This window comes from Lissotriton helveticus, chromosome 11 (assembly GCF_964261635.1).
Source record: "Lissotriton helveticus chromosome 11, aLisHel1.1, whole genome shotgun sequence".
Lineage (NCBI taxonomy): Eukaryota > Metazoa > Chordata > Amphibia > Caudata > Salamandridae > Lissotriton > Lissotriton helveticus.
This window is the reverse complement of record NC_136072.1, coordinates 850,502,430-850,519,246: the sequence shown is the minus strand read 5'-3', so window position 1 is coordinate 850,519,246 and position 16,817 is coordinate 850,502,430. Positions and strand designations below refer to the sequence as shown.

The following is a 16,817-nucleotide window of genomic DNA, read 5'->3' as shown; positions in this document are numbered from 1 at the left end:
TCCTATACACTAAATACCACATACTTTCTGTCCACATAAATTCACTGCACAACATACCACATAATTCCACTACACAAAACCTACATCCACTCCACTCCAAGAAACATTAATAAAACTCTTTTACATTTACAACTCCCATATCTCTAATTCTTGCACATATGAAACCTATTACATTGCAAATGCTTCTTTAACTAGTAGTCGCATTTGCAGAGAGGTGGAGAAAGGGGGCTGGGCCTCCCACCACCGCTCAGGAACTCCGCTGCATAGGACTTACAGGAGGTAGCAGGAGGGCTTATTGGCCCCCAAGACCCCTCAGGAGAAAAGTAGACTTCATCCCCCAACCTGCAGTGTTCCAGGAGGCACGTTTGCAGAGTGGTGGAGAAAGGGGGGCATGACCTCCAAAGACCCCTCAGCAAACCCACTGTGTGGGACTTACTGGAGGTAACAGGAGGATTCGTTTGCCCCCAAGGACAACCTTGGGGGCCAACTACCCCTACTATTACTTACAGTAAGTCCCACACAGCAGCACTGGTAAGTTCTCTTAGCAGGCCATGCCCCTTTGTCAACCAGTCTGCAAATGCGCTCCCTGGCACCCTCTTTGATGAGGATTAAAGTCCTCTACGCTGTTGGGTGTCATAGGGTCCAACTAGCCTACCTGGCACCTTCAGAATGCCCCACACAGTGAGATTGCTGAGAGGTGGAAACATGCCACACCCCCTTTATCCACCACTCAGCAAACACATCTCCTGGGGGGGGCCTCAAGCGACATGCCGGCTTTTCTTTTCTCTTTTTTGTTAGAAGGGAGGCTGTGTGGCCCCCTTCTCTTAATATTTTGTGGGCCCTTGGGACCCCATACCCCAGGGCCTGACCCATTTAAAAAACATATTTTAAACTGGAAGGCCCCTCCTAAGGCCAATATTGGCCCCAATTACCCCATCCCCTGGCCACATATTCATGTATTGTTTTTAAGGAGGGGGCCAGACGGCCCCCTCTTGAGGCCTTTTTGGATCCAGGGGACCTCTTCCCAGGGGCATTGCCTAATTTTTTGTTTTTTATAATTATTTTTTCGGGAGGGGGCCATGTGGCTCCCCTTCCCTAGGCCACTAGTGGCCTGAGGACCCCATCCCCCGGGGCCTGGCCAGCATTTCCAATTTTCTTTTATTGTGGAGGACGGCCACATGGCCCCTCCTCCTGAGGCCAATTATGGGCCCGGAGACCCCATCCCCTGGGGCCTGGCCAGCCTGGATTTCTTTTGGGAGGGGGCCGCATGACCCCCTTCCTGTGGCCAATTATGGCCCCTGGGACCACTTCCGCGGGTCCTGGCCTTACGTTGGGGACCGCTGGGGTAGCCCCAATGCCCCTGCAGTTCCAGCCAGTCCCCTGCCTCCTGGGGGAGCCAGCATTGCTTTTGGACAAGGGGAGCTGCATGTCAGCTCCCCTTGTCCAAAAGCAATACTGCTTTGCTTCATGGAAGCGAGAGCAGGCTTCCTGCTCTCGCTTCCATGAAGCAAAGCAGAGTTTGCAATGACAGGGCAGGAGCTGTACTCCCGCCCTGTCATTGCAAACTGCAATGTCCCGGGATGGGCACCCCGGGACATTGCCCGAACCGGCCCTGGGGGCTGGTGGTCCCCAGGGCCATAGTGGGCTCCCAACATGAAATAGCCCCGGGACATGGTGGTCCCCTGGGGTCTGCAACGGACCCATGCATTGCAATAATTAGTGCCTCAGGGAGGTGGTGATCCCCGGGGCAGTGTGAGGGGGCTCAAACCCCCCACACCTAATATTTGTTATAGCGTCGGGGAGGTGGCGGTCCCCATGGCTTGGAGGGGGCCATGAGGCCCCCGCCTCCTAATAGAAAAATGCCCCGGGGAGGTGGCGGTCCCTGGGCCTGCCCTGTGGGCCCCCGCTACGTACATTTGGATTGCCCCCGGGACCTGACCCACCCAGGGGTTTAAGGAAAATTAAGCATGGAAGCCCGCACTTCATTTTTTAAAAACATTTCTACCAGATTCGCCCACCCAGCACAACTCCAGCTGAACCCCCCCACCCCCCCAAAAAAATGCTTTTTTTTGGGCCTGGGGGGGTTTGTTTTCTATCTTTTGTTTTTCTGTTATATATATTTTGATTGGTGTTAATTAATAATATTTTAAATATGTATGTATGGTACTTATAGTATGATGATTTTCCTATCAGGAAATTGGTTGTATGATCTTATTATATTTGGATAATTAATTTACACTAAGGCCATAGTTAAGTATGGTTTGTAATTTCATTTTTCTCACTAGAACTCTCCTCCATAATGAGAGTTGGAAATGTGACTATCAGTCAAAGTCGGTACAAAAGGGGGTACCGCTTTGGCCGCCATAAGTGTGGCAGGGTATGCTCAGACGTGAGTCCCTTGCTCACTTTGCCACTGGATTCAAGCAAGCCGGGCTGAAGACGGCTGCAATGCCAGAAACCGGTCCTCGGAAGCTTGTTTCCGGTCCAGGGAAGGCATGGTTTGGCAGTTCGGGCTGGACTGTTCCCATGAGGCACAGGGTCAGACTAATTTGCATATAGCCATGTCTGAACTGGGGTGGCAGAGTGGGCTAAAGAACGGTGATGGATCAAATTCAGATCTTTTGACTGGGTGTGAGTGTTTGATTGGTTCAGATGCTCCGTCCATCACCACCCCCTTTTGTACCGCTTTGGCCGCCATAAGTGTGGCAGGGTATGCTCAGACGTGAGTCCCTTGCTCACTTTGCCACTGGTTTCAAGCAAGCCGGGCTGAAGACGGCTGCAATGCCATAAACCGGTCCTCGGAAGCTTGTTTCCGGTCCAGGGAAGGCATGGTTTGGCAGTTCGGCCTAGACTGTTCCATGAGGCACAGGGTCAGACTGATTTGCATATAGCCATGTCTGAACTGGGGTGGCAGAGTTGGCTAAAGAACGGTGATGGATCAAACCCCGATCTTTTGACTGGGTGTGAGTGTTTGATTGGATCAGATGCTCCGTCCATCACCACCCCCTTTTGTACCGCTTTGGCCGCCATAAGTGTGGCAGGGTATGCTCAGACGTGAGTCCCTTGCTCACTTTGCCACTGGATTCAAGCAAGCCGGGCTGAAGACGGCTGCAATGCCAGAAACTGGTCCTCGGAAACTTGTTCCCGGTCCAGGGAAGGCATGGTTTGGCAGTTCGGGCTGGACTGTTCCCATGAGGCACAGGGTCAGACTGATTTGCAATATAGCCATGTCTAAACTGGGGTGGCAGAGTGGGCTAAAGAACGGTGATGGATCAAACCCAGATCTTTTGGTTGGGTGTGAGTGTTTGATTGGTTCAGATGCTCCGTCCATCACCACCCCCTTTTGTACCTATCTGTCAAAGTCAGCAATATCTTAAGTGTAAGGGATTGCACTTTGTCATGGACTATTCCCCTCAGCGCCTTGTTCACTACTATACCAGGTACTTTATTATTTTGTAATTATGGTAAATGCAGTGGATCATGCTAAGAATATATACATATTTTTCCAAACCATTCGCTTTGCTGTGCAAGAAGTACTGGCACTCAAAAAACAGTCTAAATGTATTTTATTCTTGACCCCAGAGTTTACACATCTCTGCGGCTTGGCTTAAGCAAAGCCTTGATCCTGATGAATGACGCCATTTGGCATTGGCAGCTCCTCTGCTAAGGAGGAAGAGCACCGCCCCACTGTGGAATAAGGAAAAAAAGGAAAAATAAAATGTTAATAACGCAACGTTATTATAATTTGTTTTTCCACTGAGGAAGGTTTACGGGGTGGGTGGGGCTGGGCTGTCATCACAACCAGCAAGGGAGGAGTGGTTAGGGCACTTAGGTGCACATGACAGTTTGTCCAGCCCTCTTGGTCCAGCCAAACAGACATGCACACTTTGCATGTTCCTCACCAGGCTATAATGCACAGCCTGGTGGAGAACATGCAAAGGCTCATAGTCCCCATTTGATTTCCGAACCACAGCAAATCGCAATCAATCAATCAATACATTTCTAAAGCGCGCTACATACCAGTCAGGGTCTCAAGGCGCTGGGGGGGGGGCTGCTACTGATCGAAGAGCCAGGTCTTGAGAAGTCTTCTGAAGGCCAGCAGGTCCTGGGTCTGTCATAGGTTGGTAGGGAGAGTGTTCCATGTCTTGGCGGCGAGGTAGGAGAAGGATCTGCCGCCGGTGGTGGTTTTCCTTATAGGAGGAACTGTGGCGAGGGCGAGGTTCGCAGAGCGGAGGCTGCAGGTGGGGGTGTAGAAGCTGAGTCGGTCGCTGAGGTACGCTGGTACGGCGTTGTGATGGGCTTTGTGTGCATGGATGAGGAGTTTGAAGGTGATCCTCTTGTTGACGGGGAGCCAGTGCAGGCCTCTCAGGTGGGGTGTAATGTGGCTGCGTCGGGGGACGTTGATGATCAGTCGTGCTGATGCGTTCTGGATTCGTTGTAGTCGTCTCAGGAGCTTGGCTGTTGTTCCTGAGTAGAGGGCGTTCCCGTAGTCGAGTCTGATGGTGATGAGGGTGACGGTTTTTCTTGTGTCAGAGGGGATCCATTTGAAGATCCTGCGGAGTATTTGGAGGGTGTTGAAGCAGGACGCGGAGACGGCATTGACTTGCTTGGTCATGGAGAGGGCGGAGTCGAGGATGACCCCCAGGTTGCGTGCGTGGTCGGTTGGTTCCGGGGCTGTACCTAGCGATGTGGGCTACCAGGAGTCGTCCCAGGCTGATGGGGTGGGTCCAAGGATGAGGACCTCCGTCTTGTCTGAATTCAGTTTCAGCCTGCTGTCCTTCATCCAGTCGGCGACGGCCTTCATTCCTCTGTGGAGTTTGGTTTTGGCAGTGTGGGGGTCTTCGGTGAGGGATATGATCAGCTGGGTGTCGTCGGCGTAGGAGATGATGTTGAGATTATGTTGTCGTGCGACGTGGGTGAGGGGTGCCATGTAGATATTGAACAGCGTCGGGCTGAGGGAGGATCCCTGTGGGACGCCGCAGATGATCTCGGTGGTTTTGGAGCGGAAGGGTGGGAGGCGGATGCTCTGGGTTCTGCCGGAGAGGAAGGATGTGTTCCAGGCCAGGGCCTTCTCTTGGATTCCGACGTCATGGAGGCGTGCTGATAGGGTGCGGTGGCAGACCGTGTCGAAGGCTGCTGATAGGTCCAGGAGCAGGAGGGCGGCTGTTTCTCCTTTGTCCATAAGGATCCTGATGTCGTCAGTGGCGGCGATGAGGGCGGTCTCGGTGCTGTGGTTGCTGCGGAAACCGGATTGGGAAGGGTCCAGGATGTTATTGTCTTCGAGGTAGCGGGTTAGCTGTTTGTTGACCATCTTCTCTGTGACTTTCGCAGGGAACGGGAGCAGGGAGATGGACCGGAAGTTCTTGAGGTCCTTGGAGTCCGCCTTGGGTTTCTTCAGTAGGGCGTTGATTTTGGCCTGCTTCCAGCTTTCCGGGAAGGTTGCTGTCTCGAAAGGAGATATTGATTGTTTTCCGGAGGTGGGGTGCGATGGCTGTGCTGGCTTTGTTGAAAACGTGGTGAGGGCAGGGATCCAGAGTGGATGGAGTTCATGGTTTTGATGGTGTCTTCGTCGCTGACGGTGGACCAGGTGGTCAGGTGACTGGTGCGGGTGGAGGTCGCAGGGGTGGTGGTCTCAGCGGTGGGTACGGGGTTGTCGGAGTTTAAGCTGTCGTGGATGTTGGTGATCTTGCAGTGAAAGAAGGTGGCCAGTGAGTCGCACAGGTCTTAGATGGTGGAATGTCGTTGGTGGTGGAGCTGGGGTTGGAGAGTTCTTTCACGATGCTGAGGAGCTCTTTGGTGTTGTGTGCATTGTTGTCTAGGCGGTCCTTGAAGGCGGTCCTTTTGGCGGTCCTGATGAGTTGGTGGTGTCTGTGGGTGGCGTTCTTGTGGGCTGTGTGGCTGTCTGGTGGTCCGGTCACGGAGCCAGTTCTTCTCCAGCTTCCGACAGGTAGGCTTGGAGGTCCGGAGGTCTTCGGTAAACCAGGCGGCTTTCTTGTTGGTGTGGTTGGCTGTGGAGGTCTTGAGAGGGGCCAGGGTGTTGGCGCAGTCGTTAATCCACTGTTTGAGGTTGGTAGCGGCGGTGTCGGGGTCGATGGGGTCGGTGGGTGGTCTCAGGGTGAGGGTGTTGGTCAGTTGGTCCTTGGTGACCTTGCCCTAGCAGCGGCGTGGCAGCTGTTGGGTGCGGTGGTGTGTGGTGGGTTTCCTGAAAGTGAAGTGGACGCATCTGTGGTCGGTCCAATGGGGTTCGGTGGTGTGGTTGAAGGAGACATGGGGACTTGCGGAGAAGATGGGGTCCAGTGTGGGTCCAGCGGCGTGGGTGGGTGATGTCACAAGCTGTTTGAGTCCGAGGTTGGCGAGGTTGTCGATTAGGGCGGTGGAGTTGGCGTCGTTGTTGTTCTCGAGGTGGAAGATCAGGTCCCCGAGGAGGATGTAGTCCGTGGAGGCGAGGGCGTGGGTGCTGACTAGATCGGCGATGGTGTCGCTGAATTGTGGTCAGGGTCCGGGTGGTCTGTAGACGAGTGTTCCTCTGAGTGTCGTATTGGGGTCGGTGTGGATCTGGAAGTGCATGTGCTCGGCGGTGGTGAGGGTGTCGTCGGTGTTGGTCGAGACTCTGAAGGTGTCCTTGTGGATGATGGCGATTCCCCCTCCCACTCCATTGGTGTGGTCTCTGCAGGAGATCTTGTAGCCCTGTGGGATGGCTATGGTGATGCCTGGTGCTGAGGTGGCGCTCAGCCAGGTCTCCGTCAGGAAGGCGATGTCAGGGGCGGTAGGGTCTAGGAGGTCCCAGACTTCGATGGCGTGTTTGAGAGCGGAGCGGGTGTTGAGGAGGATGCAACGGAGGTGGTTGGATTCTCTGGGTGATGGTTTGGTGGGCTGGATGCTGGTGAAGCTGCAGTTCCAGCAGGTGAAGGGCCTTTGGGTGTGCTTCGGGATGGCCTGGTAGCAGGGGTGGTCTCGTCCGGTGTTGAGTGCGTGGAGGGTGCTGGAGTCGTATTGCAGTCTGGTGTTGTGGCGGCCTCGAGGTCTAGGGGTTCTGGCGCTGGGCGCGGTCCAGGCGCGGATGGGCGCAGACGGGCTTACCTTTGGCATGCCTTTGGCACGCCCGCCGCACACGGGCGCACTGGAGGAGCTGTGCGGCGCGTGGAGCGACCTGACCTGAGAGCAAGGTCAACGGTCACACTCACTGCCGCGCGACGTCCTCCATAAGAGGCCAAGTGGGAGGGAGGAGCAGCTGGGAGGCGGGAGCGGGGCGGCCAATGGGCGATGGGGACGGGACACAGAAGGCAAAGAGTCGGGCGGCAGGGGAGCAGCGGCGGGAAGCGGGGGGCACAGAGGGGAAGGGACGCTAAAGGGACCGACTGGAAAATGAAATACAATGCAGAATACAGATGCAAATACGGAAATCAGAGCAGTACAGTACAGAAAAAAGACAACCAGTCACCAGACCGCAGGAGCACACCAGCGGCGAACTCCCGGCAGCTGCAGCTTGGGGAGCGACCTGACCTGACATGGTGACGGCAGCATCGCCATTGGCTTAGGGGAGCCTGTCTGTGCTTCCTGCTTTAGACAGGAACAGAAGAGGATGGAGGCGAGGTAGCGGCCAGCAGCCAGGTAAGTCAATTTATTTCTACCCCTCCCCTCCGTCCTACCCATTTTATTGATTTTCTACCCCAGCTGATCTCACCCCGGCACTTTTCGCTGGCAGCAGCTACTGCATTTTGGGGACCATTCAAATACACCATGTACAGTGCTTATTGTGAAAAAAGAAGAAATATTTGTGCGAGTGCCTTTCAAATGTGTAATGCTGTGACCCAAACAATGCATTATGACAATACATGTATCCTTGGGATGATTAGACCTCTGTGTACAGGCGCATGAATACAACATTATTGACATGATTATTATGACATTTCGTATACCAATAGAATGCATTTCAGAATTGTACCAAAAGTATGTATCCAACTTCATCTCACAATTCTGCCCCAGTGGGTCTACCTTATATTCATCCTATGGCCTTTCCACACTTCAACTCATCAATACTGCTTATTATCAAAAGGAACAATTCCACCCTCTATTATTATTATTAAAAACGTATAATGCGCAGAGGTACCCCAAGGGGTTTCCCGGCACCTGGAGGAATAGTAGGGGGAATGCTGACAGCAAAGTAAGTGGGATAGAAAAGCTGGGTCTTTACGCCCCTACAAGAGGCAGAAAGAGACACACATTTCCTCAAAGAAACTGGAAGGGAGTTCCAGAGTTGAGAGCCTAGATAGGTAAAGGAACGGCCTTTCATTCAGGACACGCAAAATCTTGGTACAATAAACTGGGTCTGTTGGGAAGATCTCAAAGTGCTGGATGGGTGATATGGATGGATCATGTCCATAATGTACTTGGGACCAACTCCGGCTTTTACGTTGAACATGTAGCATAGAGCTTTAAACTTAATGCGATTCGAGACAGTAAACCAGTGCAGCTCATGGAGAAGGTTAGAAACCGAGGCAAATTTGGGTTATCTCATCATCACATTATGTCATATAAACGCCTAAGCAATTCCAGGAGCGGCCCGTACAGGGAAGAGCGGTGGGGCGAGGTGAAGGGGGACTCGACAGATAACGACAAGGGAAAATGAATTATTTATTTAATTTTCCCTCCTCCTTGTCTGTTGAGTCCCCCCACCCACCCTCCCCACTGCCCTACCCCTCTTACCTGCCGCTCCTGAGCAATTCACAGTCACTGCCTTTGTGTTATACAAATAATCAATGCAAATAATTAAAACAATCGAATAACCTCAACCAATGTCTCTTGAGACACCTCAATTCCAAAGCTTGTTATCGGTCTTTAAAGGTTGTATGTAATAAAAATAAAACAAAATGTCACCAACTACACTACACTACACATTAATTAACAACTTGATTTGATTTAAATTGATAAAGCACCTGAATCACCCACAAAGGGATATCTCCACGCTACTGGAGGAGTGAACACAGGACAGAAGGAATTAGTTGCAAAAGAGCTCAGTTTCAAGTAGCTTTCTAAAATGAAGATGGTCCGAATACTTCCGGATGTAATAGGGTAAGTGATTCCAATAATGGGGAGCCAGGTAGGAAAAGGCTTTGCCCCCAGTACATGATTTCCTAAAACAAGGAGTAATAAGGAGAGATTTCTCCCTAGATACTAAGGATCTGCTCGGCTGGTAAGGGATAATTTTTCTGTTAGATAACTGGGTCCTTGCCATTCAGAGTTGTATGTACTATACAACAGATTTTGAAGTTAGTTCTCTTACCCATAGGGAGCCAGTGGAGTAGTCGCAGAAGGGGGAGAGATGTTGTTCTGGCTGGCATATTCTGGACTAGGCAGGCTGCTGTGTTCTGCACCACCTGGAGTTTATTCAATACAGATGTGTTTGTTGGAATTAGTTGCAGTTCCAACACTGTTATCAACATGCCAGGCATTTTCTTAACGTACCAAACAGACAGATTTGAATAAATGGAACCACAAGCATATAACCTCTTTATTAGTAAGCAATCAATTTCACATATTTACACTTTTTATTTTTTGTAGATGCACTTCATACAGCGTTGGGTGGTAACAGGGCATCCAACAAAATCATCTGGTCACTCTTCTGTTTAACATTCAGCTCTTCCACTTCATTTAGGGGTGGGGACCTGGTATGTGTCTGATGTTGGAGCTACAACAGCCCCTAACCAGCACTGTTCTGGTAGACCAGGCACTGAAGAACTACGGGGCATATTATCAACAACTAATGATATTTATTGCTAAATAAGCTTAATGACATTTTTTTTATCGCCGCGCATCGTCGGATTTTATCGCAGAGATAACGTGCTATTAGCAACGTTTATCTCCAAAGCGATAAAATATCCGGCTATAGTGGCGAAATGCATCAATATCGCTGGAAATCCAGCGATATTCAGGCATTATCGCTAATAGGGACTTAGCCTGAATATCCACCTCCCATTGGATATACAGGCTAAGAACTGGTCTGAGCAGGCGTTAGTTTTCAGCGATATTCGTGCTTAACGCGAATATTTTTGTCGCTATGCCTGCGTTGATAATAGGGGATAGCGATGTTAGTGACTGCTTTCAGTCTCTAACAGGTTGGATATGCCCACTTTGCATGTCATTAGCGATAAAAATCGCTGACATGCAAAGCGGGCCCCAACCCGCTCGCTATCACCTAAAAGCTATCGCGACAGCTTGCTAATAGGGCAATGAAATTATCGCCGCTAAAAGCAGCGATAATTTCATATCGCCTGCCTTGGCAATATGCCCCTACCAGTTTACATGATGGTGCAAGAGCACTCTGTTTATGCAGGACCTAAACGCCTCTTGTGATTATGCTAATTCAGGTCTGCCACACGCAGCTCTGTCTCCTCTTATGTTATAGAAAGGGTGAGAAGTATGGCCATATTTTTTATTTTAATCTATATTTCTTTATCCCAAATCTTTCATGCTAAGACATGTGCAACTTCTGTTTTTTACTATTAACATTGAAGAAAGTAAAAATGACTCAACAGCGATGACTGGCTAAAAGCTGCTTGTTTTAGAGTTATGTGGTAAACAAAAACAACAAAAATTGTACCTAAGGAAAAATCTTAAACAATCTTCTTAATGTCCATTCTGTTGACCTAATTTGGAGGCAAGGGGCAATGTAGCCATCCTTTCTGATGTCCCTGCTTCAGCCTCGCCACCATGTTTTAAGCCATCTCGTATGGAAGGGAACATAGTTCATAGAATCCGCCATCAAATCAGATTCCTGAAAGGCTATTTGCTATGCCTGCATTCTAAGGTTTTTTAAGGGCTGAATAACTCTGTTAGTTAGCTCTGTGCAGCACCAGAAAGGCATTAACTCTGGTGCTCTGTCACATTCTGGAACAAAAGCATTCAAACTCAATAAGGGATTTTGATATATTATCCTAAATCTGCATCAGAAGCAATTGGTAATTACTTCATGCTATACACAATAGGTTCCCCAGGAATCCTTGTGCATGTTAGAGCTATAAATGTACATGAAAAGATCATCCCAATAGAGGAATGTTCGCTGAATTGGAATGTACTGATTGTGGTTTCTCTTTTTCCAGATAACACTCTAGCAATCGTTCTGGGCTGTGTGTTTGCTTTCCTGGCATTGCTAACCGTCATTCTGGTGATCATCTTTCATGAGTGGAAGCAGGCACGGTAAGCATTTGATAGCAATCCTTGACAAAGCCAATTCAACTGTTCATTGTACTGTGAAACCATCTCTGCTGAGGGTTACAAGCGGAGAGCCATCTTCAGCGGTAAGAGCCTGGGCAAATGCTGCTAGAATTGCTGCAAACATCCAGGGTGAAACCCCTGCTAGATGTTTCTGCTGTTAATCGAGCTGTACTGACTCAGTGTGTAGTACTACAAAAGCAAGATGTTGATCCACAAGAACACCTAAATGGTTAGCCGAATTAGTAGGTAAAGGTAGGGCTCCCTGTGCATCTCGCAGCCAGTTATTATTCAAAATCGAGGGTTGACCTCTAAATATAATGACTTCCATCCTGTCTGCATTTAATTTCACACAATTAGCCCTCACCCAATTGGCAAACTTTCATTCAGTTGTTAAAGTTGATGGACATGGAATGTCGGTCATCTGTGATAGACAATATTATCTGTGTGTCATCTGTGTAAGCTGTAAACCGAAGGACTTAATCATTTTGCCCAGCAGGGGGTACAAATAGATTAAACAGTGTTGAATTTAGGGAGGATACCCGAGGTACCCCACATGGCTGAGCAAGTACCTTGATTTAAATTGATTATAAGTTACAATTTGAGATCTGTCAGTTAAGAATGATTCCAGATGCTTCAAGGCTCAGTCTTTAATACCTAGGTTTGCTAGGTAATCTGTCAATAGGGTCGGGATAGTATATGGGATGACAGTTTTTTAAATCGTTGGGATACAAATTTGTGTTTTTTTAGCAAATGACTAACTGCTGCTTCTTTACACATATGTGGGTAGCATCCTGTAACGATAGCTCTATTCATGATTACGTTCAAAGGTGTGACGATTGTACTGACTACTATATAGATAGTATTAGGTGGGCAAGGTTCAAAAGGCGGCCTTGACTTGACACTGGAAAGATGGAGCTCTGTTTGATCTTACGATATTTATGAGAAGGAAGATTCTATTGCTTCATTCCCTGTAGTTCCATCTCTACTTTCTCTGGGGTTTGAGTTCACCTGTGAATCAGAGTTTGTAGAATTCATTCTGTGTATTGTGATTGAAAGAATCAAATTCTGAATACATGGTAAGAATTTTTGATTAAAAATAGTTTGCAAATTTATCACGGAATTCCTGGGATCCGTTATTAGGATGTTTAGGAGAAGACATAAGGTTTGTCACGTTGAACAACCCTAGACGAGTTAGTGATATTGATTTTGTTGGAGCAAAAACTTGATTTTACTTCGCTGATTGCTAATTTATAGTCCCTAATTAAGACACTTTATTCGTTTTTTTCCTGGGCGTCATTTATTTCATCAGGCTCGATCTTGGCATTGAAAAGATGTCTAATCCTTATAAGCCCATCAGAGAACCACAGGGCATTTTGCAGCTCCCTATGTATCTGAGTCGCCTTAAAAGGGACAATCAAGCCCAAGACAGAGCTAAGCCAAGAAGAGAACTCCAATGTGGCCAGATTAAGATCATCAGGGTCAGTCTTGTTGCGAGTTCTAAGGGCAGTGGAAAAGGAATCATCGAACAGACCCTTCCAATCTTGCTTGACCACTTTATTATTACCCTTGCGCAAGTCATCGTACATGGGCATCCAGGAGAGAGTAAAACCAACTGCATGGTGGTACGACCAGCTAAATGTGAGCACTTCACTGATTGCAGCAGCGAATGGTAAGCAGCATTTACCACGATGCCTGACCACGACTTACCTTTACAGCAACTCCTTAAAACAACAAAGCCTTTACAACGAAAGCCTTTACAACACATTTGTTTACCACAACTATACCTTTACCATGAAAATGTAAGTAAGTGTAACACACACACACACACACACACACACGCGCGCACACACACACACACACACACACACACACACACACACATATATATATATATATACTATTGCAACAACACATTATCAGTAGGGTAAAACTAACCCGTCTCACCGCGGACTAAACTCAGCGCACGTTCCCTATTTGGGGGTGATATGTGCAGTGAGGATAGAGAGTTTAGGGCACAAAATAAAGATGCATTTGTAATGTTGTTTGTCAAAGGATCTTTTAGCCACAGCTACAGCCCGAACCGCGGAAACAGACTCACAACAAATTTGGCAGGGAGGTAGATGTTGGATCAAGGAACTGCCTTTTGCCAATTTGGTGTAAATCCGTTCAGTAGTTTTTGTGAAATTTAAACCCCAAATTATAGTGATATCTCTGCCCCCGGATATTGTGCAACCGTTTTCGCAATGAATCACAAATGCATACACCAACTGCAATGCTCTGATTAGCTGGATAGAACCTGAATTGAAAGTTGCGGCTGCCAATTTATTAATCGGGAACGGTTCTCGTGGCTGAACATTTCTGAAAAAGCTATCATAAGGGGTCAGAGTAGAGGTACTCTGACTCCATGTTTGACAAATGGGGGTGTAAGTGACACAAGTTATGTATCCAAAATTGATTTTTTTAATCACACGCCATATTCACGAAAATGCCTCGACCACCAGCATGCACCCTCAGTGTAGCATTGCGGGGTTGTCTCGAATGTCGCAAACTTAACACGAATATTGGTAGAAATATAAAAAAATATATCAGTGAATAATTAATAATACAATGTTATAGAGATATTGAGATTCTGATAAATGTTTTTATAGAGTCTTCAGACAGTGAAACAGCAAAAGAAAAAATGCTTTTGAATAGAAACAAGGTTATGAGACAGTGAAACAGAAAATGGAGGCCTATCCTTAACAATATCTCCGCTCACAGCAATAGCAAGTAATCCAGCCTTGACACTTGGCATCATGGTGGACAATTTTTGCATCTGGAAATAGCGAGGGTATAAAAGAATATGTTTCCTTCTCGACATAACCAGCAGAATATCGTTCAAGCAAGTAGACCAACAGTGGAGGCTGGTGTCATTTGAAAGTGGTAGGTGTAAAATGATTCCCGAACTGCAGTGCAGCGAGCGCAGCGAGCAAGCCTGAACAACCTGCGAAGGGTTCGTTGGGGTTCTCCCCATGTGAACATTTTGAAAAAAGAGTGGATAAATGGTGCATTTGCAAGCAAATTTGAGGAAGCAGGAAGGTAAATAAAGCATTACGATTGAAGTATTTTTCATTTAAGAAATTGCCAATTTTTATGAGCTATAGAGGACAATCTTTGCATATGCTGATCAGTATTGGTAACAATCTCATGTGCGGGAACAAGGATGATATCCTAAATACCACCTTTGCATAATGGTGTGTGCCCAACCCTCCACCAGCCCCGCCCTGGCTGACACTGGGAGCTCGCCCGCCGAGACATCAGATTTGCTACCCAAAGCACTGTGTTTAAACTTAACGCCATTTCCATATTGGCTTTTGGAGACATTGCTGTCACTCTTCCGGTAAAGCGGACAATCCTTTCAGATCCCGCTGTGCCACAGCTGATGATGTTACCGCGTCTTTAACCTTTTTTTTTTCCCCCTGTGCCAGCATGCTATTTAGGAAAAATGGACCTCTGATTTCCCAAGCATTTTCCACAAAGAGAGCTAATCCCCCCCGTAGTACCCAGTGAGCTGAAGGGGCAGTTGTGTGGGAAAAAAATCCGGTTAAGTGTCTTATGCAGAATCGGCAAATTGGGCAATGCTCCGAGTGAGAACAGCCACCACCTTCAAAAAGAAAAAAGAGACACTTTCTTCCCTTCCCGTCATTTGAATTCTTCACCTCTTGCTCATGTGCACGTTTTCGCTTCATCATTGGTTGTATAGCTCACTGAAGTAAACCACTGCTGTAACAGTCATTACAAACACAGTCTAGCGCCATATTGTCTTATTTAACTATTAATAATGATAAATGCATGTGGAAACTGGTAGCAATTCAACCAGTGAGTGAACTGTGCTGATGTGTTTATCTGTGAAAACAACACGGACCTAAAGGTGCTGGAATGCACTGCAGAAAAATCGAGAAATGTTTGGTTGTATGAGCGAGTGAGTTATTCTATGCTCTATGGTATTCGCTAAAAGCAGCGTCTGCCATTGTCTTGGCTTCTTGGCGCTCAGGGCTGTGTGGGTTTCGTAACTGTATTAGCCTTGTATATTAATACATTACATGTGGGCCTATACATAAAATTAGATGACGTATGCACAGATGAGGAAGAACACAGTTGTTCATACGCCTGATCATACAACAAGCCGTCACCTGCCTCTTCATGGAATATACAGCTCGGCTGCACAGTAGATGCAAAGATCCATAACATAGTTTCCCCCATCCTATTGGGGTGCATTCCACACCCACTCTGAAATCAAAGCACCAACATTCTTATACAAAGCGCTCAGCGTGGTACCTACATATAAAGTCCATTTCCATTTACACTGAGTGACCTTTACTGCACATTAAAAGGCATTGGGCCTATTTACCTTGTTGTAAATTATTTACTTTTGACAGCACACCCAACATATTAACACCACATGAAGTCATGTGATATTTACAGTGCCCCACACTCATTCAAAATCCAAGTGACACAAATAAATCCACGTCACTGCACATAAGGTTGTCTACCACTCATGGCCCTTCTGTGATCCCTCCATACAAACTGAACATTCCATTCCACAATGCCCCTCACCTGGTTCCTACTAATCAACTGGCCTGCGCAAGGTGATACGCACACCTTGCGTGTCAACTTGAGATCCTGTATCTTCTACGCTTTCTGTTTACAGTAGTGCCAATGACACGCACACTTTAAGTATCATTTGCTGGTTGTTTTATTATACAGCCATATCAAGTCATCTTTTCTTCATTTCAAGCAGTCTCCAGTTTATGTTGGTGACACGCACACCTTGTGTGTCTTTTGTTGTTTAACACAGGTCAGCAGTTACGGTGACACACACACCTCCAAGATCATTTTTCAAGGCTTTTTCTCCAACATTGTTTTAGAGGAAGTGGCAACTACAGTGATACGTACACCCTGTGTGTCACTTATTTATTAACTTTTTTAAAAAGCACACATCCTCGGTAATACACACACCTACAGTTTTCTTTTTTTCTCTGTTTTCTGTTCTCTTTGGGTTCAAAAGACAATTAGAACTTTCTTTCTTGTTAATCATATTGCTTATCATCTTTTAATTTTATTATGCAGTCCGTTTAACCTCTTCCTCCCTTTCTCAAAGTGCCTGGTAATCCGCCAACACCTTGGAAAAGTTGGTTTGACGCATGTGTTACTTACTTAGGTGCCATAGGAGTGTCTCGTTATAGAGCTGACAGAAAAAAAATTCTCCTGCTTCATGCCTTAGGGTTCGAAGGTAGGTCAGTGTTCAAACACTTGTCTCCCTTGGTACGGGCCCAAGACGAGGAGGAAATTGATGAATACATTAAAGCAGTAAAGAAGTTGGAGTTGCGTTTTGATGTTCAGCCCAGTCTGGTTGTTATTTGACAAGTTCTTCAAAAGGGAGCAGGGACCTTGGGAAAATATTGATGCTTTTATCTCTGCTCTCTGCAAGTTGAGTGCAGATTGTCAATTTGAGGCATTCATCGAACAATTAGGCAGGGACCAGTACATTTGTAAGTGCACGGCACCCTTGTATTCCACTGTACCCTCTTTGAACCCTAACAACGGGAGGCCTGGGCATGACA

The 16,817-nt window shown here is 47.5% G+C and overlaps 1 protein-coding gene across 2 annotated transcripts in view; it reads left to right on the top strand.

The window, feature by feature from the left end:
- SUSD2 (sushi domain containing 2) overlaps positions 1 to 16,817 on the top strand; it is a 900,046-nt gene that overhangs the window by 841,672 nt on the left and 41,557 nt on the right. For both annotated transcript variants that reach the window (XM_078667086.1, XM_078667085.1), the window contains exon 26: positions 11,100 to 11,196. In XM_078667086.1, coding sequence (XP_078523212.1) covers positions 11,100 to 11,196 — 97 coding nt within the window. The remainder of the gene's footprint in view (positions 1 to 11,099; positions 11,197 to 16,817) is intronic.